At 47.1% G+C, this 13,531-nt stretch overlaps 1 protein-coding gene across 2 annotated transcripts in view; it reads right to left on the reverse strand.

The window, feature by feature from the left end:
- Positions 1-13,531, reverse strand: part of ADGRD1 (adhesion G protein-coupled receptor D1) — a 1,635,406-nt gene that overhangs the window by 338,607 nt on the left and 1,283,268 nt on the right. For both annotated transcript variants that reach the window (XM_069620079.1, XM_069620080.1), the window contains one exon: positions 3,010-3,076. In XM_069620079.1, the coding sequence (XP_069476180.1) occupies positions 3,010-3,076 (67 nt within the window). The remainder of the gene's footprint in view (positions 1-3,009; positions 3,077-13,531) is intronic.

The following is a 13,531-nucleotide window of genomic DNA, read 5'->3' on the forward strand; positions in this document are numbered from 1 at the left end:
ACACATAATACGCGAGTAAGGACATGGAGGCCCCATCCCTCCAATGCATTTCCAGCATCACAGAGGGATCATGGGATTTGTAGTCCAAAACATCTAGAGACCAGAAGATTGCAGACTCAAGAGCCTGACTTCTCGCAAGCCAAAGATTGTCAAAACAACCTTTCAACCGATGCCACTGGCTCAAATTGCACACAGCTTTAGTCAGGGGTATCAGGATAGTAGTTGAAAAGAAAAGGGGTATTTAACTGCTGAAATGTTGTTCATGGCCCAATGGTAGCCTGGTATCGCGATATCGCAGAAAAAGTCTGCTGGGTGGATATTGACCTAGCCAACCAATAAGGCCTCCTGGACTGAAATGAAGTTGCAAACAAGCAAGGTAACGCCGCCAATTCATCCTCACCTATTAGCAGCAATTTAATATAATTGTTTTTATTTTGTAATGCGCCTTATAGTGTACATGAGGTCAGTTTCAAAGTGCAGCTCTGGGATTCGAACCTCCGTTGCTCTGCCTGGTCTTGCTTCCAAGACCAGCGCATTGCCCCTGTGCTATCGTCCTTTCACCGTATGTGTAGTTGTTATTTTGCCACTCCTGAGGGCAGGCTTGGAACTATAAAGCATTGTAACCAATGATCACACTGAGTTCTGCCGGGGCAGTTTTCATAAAATAGAATACCCTCCTTAACCCCCCAAACTCCCCAAACCCAGAACACATCATTAGTTTGGAATAAGCAGAAGTCTGGAAAGCTGTCTTGTACAGTGTTTTATTTTACACATAATTTCTGAGTAACTCCCATCTATGACCCGCCCAGAGCAGACATTATGGTGCATTATCTGGACCATCATAGGTGACCCACTCCTAATCAAGGCCTACATTTATTTCTTAGGTACCCCATTGGTGAGCCACTCCTAATTAGACCTTGTGGTTCTTTCACATGTACCCAAATGCGTTTCCCCTCGTAATCAGACCATGGGGATCTTCTCCTGGTATCCCATATGCGAACCACTCTTAATCAGGCCCAAGAGTTATTTTGCAAGTACCCCATATGTGATCCACTCCTAATCAGGCCCAAGAGTTATTTCCAAGTAGCCCATATGTGAGCCACTCCTAATCAGGCCCAAGAGTTATTTCCAAGTACTCCATATGTGAACCACTCTTAATCAGGCCCAAGAGTTATTTCGCAAGTACCCCATATGTGAGCCACTCCTAATCAGGCCCAAGAGTTATTTCTCAAGTACCCCATATGTGAGCCACTCCTAATCAGGCCCAAGCATTATTTCTCAAGTACCCCATATGTGAACCACTCTTAATCAGGCCCAAGAGTTATTTCGCAAGTACCCCATATTTGAGCCACTCCTATTCAGACCCAAGAGTTATTTCTCAAGTACCCCATATGTGAGCCACTCCTAATTAGGCCATGTGGTTCTTTCACATGTACCCAAATATGTGCCCCCCTCCTAATCAGACCCTGGAGATCTTGCTCTGGTATCCCCATATGTGAGCCACTCTTAATCAGACACTGGGATTCTTTCTTAGGTACCCCCATATGAGACATGCCTAATCAGAACCGTGAATTATTTCTCCCATGTCTCCATAGGTGAACAACTCCCAGGTTTCCTGCGTACCCCCATGTGTGAGCCACTCCTAATCAGGCCATGGAGTTATTTCTCAAGTACCCCATATGTGAACCACTTTTAATCAGGCCCAAGAGTTATATCACAAGGACCCCATAAGTGAGCCACTCTTAATCAGGCCCAAGAGTTATTTCACAAGTACCCCATATGTGAGCCACTCCTAATCAGGCCCAAGAGTTATTTCTCAAGTACCCCATATGTGAGCCACTCCTAATTAGGCCATGTGGTTCTTTCACATGTACCCAAATATGTGCCCCCCTCCTAATCAGACCCTAGGGATCTTGCTCTGGTATCCCCATATGTGAGTCACTCCTAATCAGTTACTGGGATTCTTTCTTAGGTACCCCCATATGAGACATGCCTAATCAGAACCGTGAATTCTTTCTCCCATGTCTCCATAGGTGAGCCACTCTTAATCAGGCCCAAGAGTTATTTCTCAAGTACCCCATATGTGAGCCACTCCTAATCAGGTCATGGAGTTATTTCGCAAGTAACCCATATGTGAGCCACTCCTAATCAGGCTCAAGAGTTATTTCTCAAGTACCCTATATGTGAGCCACTCCTAATCAGTCCCAAGAGTTATTTCTCAAGTACCCCATATGTGAGCCACTCTTAATCCGGCCCAAGAGTTATTTCGCAAGTACCCCATATGTGAGCCACTCCTAATCAGGCATGGAGTTATTTTTCAGGCATTTCTAAATGAAAGCAACTCCAAATTAAGACCTGTACACTCATATGTGACCCACTCCTAATCAGACCCTCGGATTATTCCCAGGGACCCCGATATGTGACCCACTCCTAAACAGGCACTTGGATTATTCTCGGGTACCAACGCAATTTTACTCAGACCCAGGGATGCTTCCAAACATGGAGTGTTGCCTCTGGTCTCCCGTCTATGGCCCTAGCTCCCAACCCAATGCACCCTATAAGTGACCTCCGACTTGACCCCTTGTTCTTTTACAAGCACACCCCGGGGTTTCAACCATTCACAACCCAGGGGGTCCTTTCTGCTGTGGTCTCCTTCTAAGGAATCTAATATTGTGGTGTTTCCCTGGGGGACCTCTGACCTTGTGACACTGGGGTGGGAGGGGGTACTCGGCTGCCCTATTTCGTATTTTCACCTATTGTTTATTTGCCAGGAATTCTCTCATACCCTAACCACGCCCCCTCCTCACCCCGCGATTCAGAGACTTTCTCTGATAACCCCTTACCTCCCTGTCCCTTACTGCACGTGGGGGAAACTGGCGGTAGCGTCCAACATGTCCAACATGTTATGTGTATGTTTGTACTATTTGTAAGTTATGTTTCTGAGTAGCGCTTTGAGCCCTATGGGCAAAAGGCGCTTTATAAGAAATGTAAATGCATAAACATACTTACCACAATCACAAACAGCGCCGGTGCCACGAACGCCCAGACTTCCCCCCTCTCAAGCGACAGCCAGCAACTGCAGGACAAAAAAACACAGAGTTATGAGGAGGCGCTGTCTGTGCATGGCGGAAGTGCAAGCCCACCCCAGGCAGGCGCTGCTCACATGAGCGGGGGCACAGGCAGACCCCTGGCAGGTGGGACAGGCACGTGCAGCCGGCGGTTAGTACACCTCGTGCCCTGGCATGTGTAGAGAGGTAGAGGGGGACGGGTGGGACGAGCGACAGAAGCTGAGAAAGAGAAGGGCGAGGAAAGATGAAAGGAAGCACGAGAAGCAGGAGGAGGGGAAGGGGGGGTGAATGGGGTCGGGAGATATACACATGGTGAAGTTAAGGGGAAGGAGGTGGAATTAAGAGACAGGGCAGGGGAGGGGAAAGACGGAGAGAGGAGGCGAACACTAGGGAAATAGAGAGGGAAGTGATAGCAGCGGAGGAAAAGAAAACGAGAGAGGGGTATCCACAATATATACATAACGCCGAGTGAGCGAGGGGAGATGAGAGAAGGTGAATGAGAGAAAGGAGGAGGTGGAAGGGACAAGTACATTCTAGAAGAGCCATACTTCAGAGAGAAAGGAGGAAATGAAGGAAAATAGGAAGAAAGATGTAGTGTCGAGAAGTCAACTGATGGGACGATAAAATGGGAGCGCGAGAAAGGAGAAAGAGTCAGAGTATGAGAGAGAGAGAGAGAGAGAGGGACAGAGAGAGAGTGAGATGGAAAGGAAATATGAAAAGAAGGGATGAGGAGAGAGAGGGTGAAACTGATATGAGAGGGAGAGAGAGAGAGAGGGTGGAACTGATATGAGAGGGAGAAAAAGAGAGAAACTGATATGAGAGGGAGAGAGAGAAACTGATATGACAGGAAGAGGAGAGAGAGAGAGAGAGAGGGGGTGAAACTGATATGACAGGAAGAGGAGAGAGAGAGAGGGAGATGGTGACACTAATATGAAAGAAAGAGGAGAGAGAGAGGGTGAAACTGATATGAGAGGACGAGGATAGAGAGAGGGTGAAACTGATATGACAGGAAGAGGAGAGAGAGAGAGAGAGGGGGTGAAACTGATATGACAGGAAGAGGAGAGAGAGAGAGAGAGAGGGGGGTGAAACTGATATGACAGGAAGAGAGAAAGAGGGGGCGAAGGGGGTGAAACTGATATGACAGGAAGAGGAGAGAGAGAGAGGGGGTGAAACTGATATGACAGGAAGAGGAGAGAGAGAGAGATGGTGAAACTGATATGAAAGAGAGAGGAGAGAGAGAGGGTGAAACTGATATGAGAGGACGAGGATAGAGAGAGGGTGAAACAGATATGAGAGGGAGAGAGAGAGAGAACAACTGATATGACAGGAAGAGGAGAGAGAGAGAGGGTGAAACTGATATGACAGGAAGAGGAGAGAGAGAGGGTGAAACTGATATGACAGGAAGAGGAGAGAGAGAGAGAGAGGGGGTGAAACTGATATGACAGGAAGAGGAGAGAGAGAGAGAGAGAGGGGGGTGAAACTGATATGACAGGAAGAGAGAGAGAGGGGGCGAAGGGGGTGAAACTGATATGACAGGAAGAGGAGAGAGAGAGAGGGGGTGAAACTGATATGACAGGAAGAGGAGAAAGAGAGAAATGGTGAAACTGATATGAAAGAGAGAGGAGAGAGAGAGGGTGAAACTGATATGAGAGGACGAGGATAGAGAGAGGGTGAAACAGATATGAGAGGGAGAGAGAGAGAGAACAACTGATATGACAGGAAGAGGAGAGAGAGAGAGAGGGTGAAACTGATATGACAGGAAGAGGAGAGAGAGGGGGTGAAACTGATATGACAGAAAGAGGAGAGAGAGAGGGTGAAACTGATATGAGAGGGAGAAAGAGAGAGAAACTGATATGAGAGAGAGAGAGAGAGAGAGAGAGGGTGGAACTGATATGAAAGAAAGAGGAGAGAGAGAGGGTGAAACTGATATGAGAGGGAGAGAGAGAGAAACTGATATGACAGGAAGAGGAGAGGGAGAGAGAGAGGGGTGAAACTGATATGCCAGGAAGAGGAGAAAGAGAGGGTGAAACTGATATGAGAGGAAGCGGAGAGAGAAAGGGTGAAACTGATATGACGGGAAGAGAAGCGAGAGAGGGTGAAACTGATATGAGAGGAAAAGGAAAGAGAAGGGGTAAAACTGATATGAGGAGACGAGGAGAGAGAGAGAGAGAGAGAGAGAGAGAGAAACTGATATGAGAGAAAGAGGAGAGAGAGAGAGAGGGTAAAAATGATATGAGAGGGAGAAAGAGAGAGAAACTGATATGAGAGGGAGAGAGAGAGAGAGAGAGAGAGAGAGAGAGAGGGTGAAACTGATATGAGAGGGAGAAAGAGAGAGAGAGGGTGAAACTGATATGAGAGGGAGTAAGAGAGAGAAACTGATATGAGAGGGAGAGAGAGAGAAACTGATATGACAGGAAGAGGAAAGGGAGAGAGAGAGGGGTGAAACTGATATGCCAGGAAGAGGAGAGAGAGATGGTGAAACTGATATGAGAGGAAGCGGAGAGAGAAAGGGTGAAACTGATATGATGGGAAGAGAAGCGAGAGAGGGTGAAACTGATATGAGAGGAAGAGGAAAGAGAGAGCGAGAGGGAGAAACTGATATGAGAGAAAGAGGAGAGAGAAGGGGTAAAACTGATATGAGGAGACAAGGAGAGAGAGAGAGAGAAACTGATATGAGAGAAAGAGGAGAGAGAGAGAGAGGGTAAAATTGATATGAGGGGACGAGGAGAGAGAGAGAGAGAGAGTGAAACTGATATGAGAGAAAGAGGAGAGAGAGAGAGAGAGGGTGAAACTGGTATGAGGAGAAGAGGAGAGAGAGAGGGTGAAACTGATATGAGAGAAAGAGGGGAGAGAGAGAGGGTGAAACTGATATGAGAGAAAGAGGGGAGAGGGACAGAGGGTGAAACTGATATGAGAGAAAGAGGAGTGAGAGAGAGAGGGGTTGAAACTGATATGAGAGAAAGAGGAGTGAGAGAGAGAGAGAGAGAGGGTGAAACTGGTATGAGGGGAAGAGAAGAGAGAGAGAGAGGGTGAAAAAGATATGAGAGAAAGAGGGGAGAGAGAGAGAGAGGGTGAAACTGATATGAGGGGAAGAGCAGAGAGAGAGGGTGAAACTGATATGAGAGAAAGAGGGGAGAGAGAGAGAGGGTGAAACTGATATGAGGGGAAGAGCAGAGAGAGATAGAGGGGTTGAAACTGATATGAGAGAAAGAGGAGTGAGAGGGTGAAACTGATATGAGAGGAAGAGGAGAGAGAGAGAGAGGGTGAAACTGATATGAGCGGAAGAGGAGAGAGAGAGAGAGAGAGAGAGAGAGGGTGAAACTGATATGAGAGAAAGAGGATAGAGAGAGGGGGTAAAACTGACACGAGGGGAAGAGGAGAGAGAGAGAGAGAGAGAGAGAGGGTGAAACTGATATGAGAGAAAGAGGAGTGAGAGAGAGAGGGGTCGAAACTGATATGAGAGAAAGAGGAGTGAGAGGGTGAAACTGATATGAGAGGAAGAGGAGAGAGAGAGAGAGGGTGAAACTGATATGAGCGGAAGAGGAGAGAGAGAGAGAGAGCATGAAACTGATATGAGGGGAAGAGGAGAGAGAGAGAGAGAGAGAGAGAGAGAGGGTGAAACTGATATGAGAGAAAGAGGATAGAGAGAGGGGGTAAAACTGACACGAGGGGAAGAGGAGAGAGAGAGAGAGAGAGAGTGAAACTGATATGAGAGAAAGAGAAGAGCGAGAGAGGGTGAAACTGATATGAGAGAAAGAGGAGTGAGAGGGTGAAACTGATATGAGAGGAAGAGGAGAGAGAGAGAGAGGGTGAAACTGATATGAGCGGAAGAGGAGAGAGAGAGAGAGAGAGAGCATGAAACTGATATGAGGGGAAGAGGAGAGAGAGAGAGAGAGAGAGAGAGAGAGAGAGAGAGGGTGAAACTGATATGAGAGAAAGAGGATAGAGAGGGGGTAAAACTGACACGAGGGGAAGAGGAGAGAGAGAGAGAGAGGGTGAAACTGATATGAGAGAAAGAGGAGAGCGAGAGAGGGTGAAACTGATATGAGAGAAAGAGTAGAAAGAGAGAGAGAGGGTGAAACTGATATGAGAGGAAGATGAGAGAGAGAGAAGGTGAAACTGATATGATCGGAAGAAGAGAGAGATAGAGAGGGTGAAACTGATATGATGGGAAGAGGAGAGAGATAGAGGGTGAAACTGATATGAGAGGAAGAGGAGAGAGAGAGAGAGAAACTGATATGAGAGGAAGAGGAGAGAGAGAGGGTGAAACTGATATGAGAGGAAGAGGAGAGAGAGAGAGGGTGAAACTGATATGAGAGGAAGAGGAGGGAGAGAGAGAAAGGTAGAAACTGATAGGAGGGGAAGAGGAGAGAGAGAGAGAGGGTGAAACTGATATCAAAGGAAGAGGCGAGAGAGAGAGGGGGTTAAAATGATATGAAAGGAAGAGGAGAGAGAGAGAGGGTGAAACTGATATGAGGGGAAGAGGAGAGAGAGAGAGGGTGAAACTGATATGAGGGGAAGAGCAGAGAGAGAGGGTGAAACTGATATGAGAGAAAGAGGAGTGAGAGAGAGAGGGGTTGAAACTGATATGAGAGAAAGAGGAGTGAGAGGGTGAAACTGATATGAGAGGAAGAGGAGAGAGAGAGAGAGGGTGAAACTGATATGAGCGGAAGAGGAGAGAGAGAGAGAGAGCATGAAACTGATATGAGGGGAAGAGGAGAGAGAGAGAGAGAGAGAGAGGGTGTAACTGATATGAGAGAAAGAGGATAGAGAGAGGGGGTAAAACTGACACGAGGGGAAGAGGAGAGAGAGAGAGAGAGAGAGAGAGGGTGAAACTGATATGAGAGAAAGAGGAGAGCGAGAGAGGGTGAAACTGATATGAGAGAAAGAGTAGAAAGAGAGAGAGAGGGTGAAACTGATATGAGAGGAAGAGGAGAGAGAGAGAAGGTGAAACTGATATGATCGGAAGAGGAGCAAGATAGAGAGGGTGAAACTGATATGATGGGAAGAGGATAGAGAGAGAGAGGGTGAAACTGATATGAGAGGAAGAGGAGAGAGAGAGAGAGAGAGAGAGAAACTGATATGAGAGGAAGAGGAGAGAGAGAGGGTGAAACTGATATGAGAGGAAGAGGAGAGAGAGAGAGGGTGAAACTGATATGAGAGGAAGAGGAGGGAGAGAGAGAAAGGTAGAAACTGATATGAGGGGAAGAGGAGAGAGAGAGAGAGGGTGAAACTGATATCAAAGGAAGAGGCGAGAGAGAGAGGGGGTGAAACTGATATGAAAGGAAGAGGAGAGAGAGGGGGTGAAACTGATATGAGAGGAAGAAGATAGAGAGAGAGGGTGAACTGATATGAGGGGAAGAGGAGAGAGAGAGAGGGTGAAACTGATATGAGGGGAAGAGGAGAGAGAGAGGGTGAAACTGATATGAGACGAAGAGGAGAGAGAGAGTGAAACTGATATGAGAGTAAGAGGAGAGAGGGGGGTGAAACTGATATGAGAGGAGTGAGAGAGGGTGAAACTGATATGAGAGGAGTGCGAGAGAGGGTGAAACTGATATGATGGGAAGAGAAGCGAGAGAGGGTGAAACTGATATGAGAGGAAGAGGAGAGAGAGAGAAAGGGTGAAACTGATATGAGAGGAAGAGGCGAGAGAGAGGGTGAAACTGATATGAGAGAGAGAGAGAGAGAGAGAGAGAGAGAGGGTGAAACTGATATGAGAGGAAGAGGAAAGAGAGAGAGAGAGAGGGTGAAACTGATATGAGAGGAAGGAGAGAGAGAGGGGGTGAAACTGATATGAGAGGAAGAGGAGAGAGAGGGGTGAAACTGATATGAGAGGAAGAGGAGAGAGAGAGGGTGAAACTGATAAGAGAGGAGTGAGAGAGAGGGTGAAACTCATATGATGGGAAGAGAAGCGAGCGAGGGTGAAACTGATATGACAGGAAGAGGAGAGAGAGAAAGAGGGTGAAACTGATATGAGAGGAAGCAGAGAGAGAGAGAGAGAGGGTGAAACTGATATGATAGGAAGAGGAGAGAGAGAGAGGGGGGTGAAACTGATATGAGAGGAAGAGGAGAGAGAGAGAGAGGGTAAAAATGATATGAGAGGGAGAAAGAGAGAGAAACTGATATGAGAGTGAGAGAGAGAGAGAGAGAGAGAGAGAGAGAGAGAGAGGGTGAAACTGATATGAGAGGGAGAAAGAGAGAGAGAGGGTGAAACTGATATGAGAGGGCGTAAGAGAGAGAAACTGATATGAGAGGGAGAGAGAGAGAAACTGATATGACAGGAAGAGGAAAGGGAGAGAGAGAGGGGTGAAACTGATATGCCAGGAAGAGGAGAGAGAGATGGTGAAACTGATATGAGAGGAAGCGGAGAGAGAAAGGGTGAAACTGATATGATGGGAAGAGAAGCGAGAGAGGGTGAAACTGATATGAGAGGAAGAGGAAAGAGAGAGCGAGAGGGAGAAACTGATATGAGAGAAAGAGGAGAGAGAAGGGGTAAAACTGATATGAGGAGACAAGGAGAGAGAGAGAGAGAAACTGATATGAGAGAAAGAGGAGAGAGAGAGAGAGGGTAAAATTGATATGAGGGGACGAGGAGAGAGAGAGAGAGAGAGAGTGAAACTGATATGAGAGAAAGAGGAGAGAGAGAGAGAGAGGGTGAAACTGGTATGAGGAGAAGAGGAGAGAGAGAGGGTGAAACTGATATGAGAGAAAGAGGGGAGAGAGAGAGGGTGAAACTGATATGAGAGAAAGAGGGGAGAGGGACAGAGGGTGAAACTGATATGAGAGAAAGAGGAGTGAGAGAGAGAGGGGTTGAAACTGATATGAGAGAAAGAGGAGTGAGAGAGAGAGAGAGAGAGAGAGGGTGAAACTGGTATGAGGGGAAGAGAAGAGAGAGAGAGAGGGTGAAAAAGATATGAGAGAAAGAGGGGAGAGAGAGAGAGAGGGTGAAACTGATATGAGGGGAAGAGCAGAGAGAGAGGGTGAAACTGATATGAGAGAAAGAGGGGAGAGAGAGAGAGGGTGAAACTGATATGAGGGGAAGAGCAGAGAGAGAGAGAGGGGTTGAAACTGATATGAGAGAAAGAGGAGTGAGAGGGTGAAACTGATATGAGAGGAAGAGGAGAGAGAGAGAGAGGGTGAAACTGATATGAGCGGAAGAGGAGAGAGAGAGAGAGAGAGAGAGAGGGTGAAACTGATATGAGAGAAAGAGGATAGAGAGAGGGGGTAAAACTGACACGAGGGGAAGAGGAGAGAGAGAGAGAGAGAGAGAGAGAGAGGGTGAAACTGATATGAGAGAAAGAGGAGTGAGAGAGAGAGGGGTCGAAACTGATATGAGAGAAAGAGGAGTGAGAGGGTGAAACTGATATGAGAGGAAGAGGAGAGAGAGAGAGAGGGTGAAACTGATATGAGCGGAAGAGGAGAGAGAGAGAGAGAGCATGAAACTGATATGAGGGGAAGAGGAGAGAGAGAGAGAGAGAGAGAGAGAGAGGGTGAAACTGATATGAGAGAAAGAGGATAGAGAGAGGGGGTAAAACTGACACGAGGGGAAGAGGAGAGAGAGAGAGAGAGAGAGAGAGAGTGAAACTGATATGAGAGAAAGAGAAGAGCGAGAGAGGGTGAAACTGATATGAGAGAAAGAGGAGTGAGAGGGTGAAACTGATATGAGAGGAAGAGGAGAGAGAGAGAGAGGGTGAAACTGATATGAGCGGAAGAGGAGAGAGAGAGAGAGAGAGAGCATGAAACTGATATGAGGGGAAGAGGAGAGAGAGAGAGAGAGAGAGAGAGGGTGAAACTGATATGAGAGAAAGAGGATAGAGAGGGGGGTAAAACTGACACGAGGGGAAGAGGAGAGAGAGAGAGAGAGAGAGAGAGAGGGTGAAACTGATATGAGAGAAAGAGGAGAGCGAGAGAGGGTGAAACTGATATGAGAGAAAGAGTAGAAAGAGAGAGAGAGGGTGAAACTGATATGAGAGGAAGATGAGAGAGAGAGAAGGTGAAACTGATATGATCGGAAGAAGAGAGAGATAGAGAGGGTGAAACTGATATGATGGGAAGAGGAGAGAGATAGAGGGTGAAACTGATATGAGAGGAAGAGGAGAGAGAGAGAGAGAAACTGATATGAGAGGAAGAGGAGAGAGAGAGGGTGAAACTGATATGAGAGGAAGAGGAGAGAGAGAGAGGGTGAAACTGATATGAGAGGAAGAGGAGGGAGAGAGAGAAAGGTAGAAACTGATAGGAGGGGAAGAGGAGAGAGAGAGAGAGGGTGAAACTGATATCAAAGGAAGAGGCGAGAGAGAGAGGGGGTTAAAATGATATGAAAGGAAGAGGAGAGAGAGAGAGGGTGAAACTGATATGAGGGGAAGAGGAGAGAGAGAGAGGGTGAAACTGATATGAGGGGAAGAGCAGAGAGAGAGGGTGAAACTGATATGAGAGAAAGAGGAGTGAGAGAGAGAGGGGTTGAAACTGATATGAGAGAAAGAGGAGTGAGAGGGTGAAACTGATATGAGAGGAAGAGGAGAGAGAGAGAGAGGGTGAAACTGATATGAGCGGAAGAGGAGAGAGAGAGAGAGAGCATGAAACTGATATGAGGGGAAGAGGAGAGAGAGAGAGAGAGAGAGAGAGAGAGGGTGAAACTGATATGAGAGAAAGAGGATAGAGAGAGGGGGTAAAACTGACACGAGGGGAAGAGGAGAGAGAGAGAGAGAGAGAGAGAGGGTGAAACTGATATGAGAGAAAGAGGAGAGCGAGAGAGGGTGAAACTGATATGAGAGAAAGAGTAGAAAGAGAGAGAGAGGGTGAAACTGATATGAGAGGAAGAGGAGAGAGAGAGAAGGTGAAACTGATATGATCGGAAGAGGAGCAAGATAGAGAGGGTGAAACTGATATGATGGGAAGAGGATAGAGAGAGAGAGGGTGAAACTGATATGAGAGGAAGAGGAGAGAGAGAGAGAGAGAGAGAGAAACTGATATGAGAGGAAGAGGAGAGAGAGAGGGTGAAACTGATATGAGAGGAAGAGGAGAGAGAGAGAGGGTGAAACTGATATGAGAGGAAGAGGAGGGAGAGAGAGAAAGGTAGAAACTGATATGAGGGGGAGAGAGAGAGAGAGGGTGAAACTGATATCAAAGGAAGAGGCGAGAGAGAGAGGGGGTGAAACTGATATGAAAGGAAGAGGAGAGAGAGGGGGTGAAACTGATATGAGAGGAAGAAGATAGAGAGAGAGGGTGAAACTGATATGAGGGGAAGAGGAGAGAGAGAGAGGGTGAAACTGATATGAGGGGAAGAGGAGAGAGAGAGGGTGAAACTGATATGAGACGAAGAGGAGAGAGAGAGTGAAACTGATATGAGAGTAAGAGGAGAGAGGGGGGTGAAACTGATATGAGAGGAGTGAGAGAGGGTGAAACTGATATGAGAGGAGTGCGAGAGAGGGTGAAACTGATATGATGGGAAGAGAAGCGAGAGAGGGTGAAACTGATATGAGAGGAAGAGGAGAGAGAGAGAAAGGGTGAAACTGATATGAGAGGAAGAGGCGAGAGAGGGTGAAACTGATATGAGAGAGAGAGAGAGAGAGAGAGAGAGGGTGAAACTGATATGAGAGGAAGAGAAAGAGAGAGAGAGAGAGGGTGAAACTGATATGAGAGGAAGGAGAGAGAGAGGGGGTGAAACTGATATGAGAGGAAGAGGAGAGAGAGGGGTGAAACTGATATGAGAGGAAGAGGAGAGAGAGAGGGTGAAACTGATAAGAGAGGAGTGAGAGAGAGGGTGAAACTCATATGATGGGAAGAGAAGCGAGCGAGGGTGAAACTGATATGACAGGAAGAGGAGAGAGAGAAAGAGGGTGAAACTGATATGAGAGGAAGCAGAGAGAGAGAGAGAGAGGGTGAAACTGATATGATAGGAAGAGGAGAGAGAGAGAGGGGGGTGAAACTGATATGAGAGGAAGAGGAGAGAGAGAGAGAGGGTAAAAATGATATGAGAGGGAGAAAGAGAGAGAAACTGATATGAGAGGGAGAGAGAGAGAGAGAGAGAGAGAGAGAGAGAGGGTGAAACTGATATGAGAGGGAGAAAGAGAGAGAGAGGGTGAAACTGATATGAGAGGGAGTAAGAGAGAGAAACTGATATGAGAGGGAGAGAGAGAGAAACTGATATGACAGGAAGAGGAAAGGGAGAGAGAGAGGGGTGAAACTGATATGCCAGGAAGAGGAGAGAGAGATGGTGAAACTGATATGAGAGGAAGCGGAGAGAGAAAGGGTGAAACTGATATGATGGGAAGAGAAGCGAGAGAGGGTGAAACTGATATGAGAGGAAGAGGAAAGAGAGAGCGAGAGGGAGAAACTGATATGAGAGAAAGAGGAGAGAGAAGGGGTAAAACTGATATGAGGAGACAAGGAGAGAGAGAGAGAGAAACTGATATGAGAGAAAGAGGAGAGAGAGAGAGAGGGTAAAATTGATATGAGGGGACGAG

The sequence above is a fragment of the Ambystoma mexicanum genome, chromosome 10, assembly GCF_040938575.1.
Source record: "Ambystoma mexicanum isolate Mex_15411 chromosome 10, UKY_AmexF1_1, whole genome shotgun sequence".
Classification (NCBI taxonomy): Eukaryota; Metazoa; Chordata; class Amphibia; order Caudata; family Ambystomatidae; genus Ambystoma; species Ambystoma mexicanum.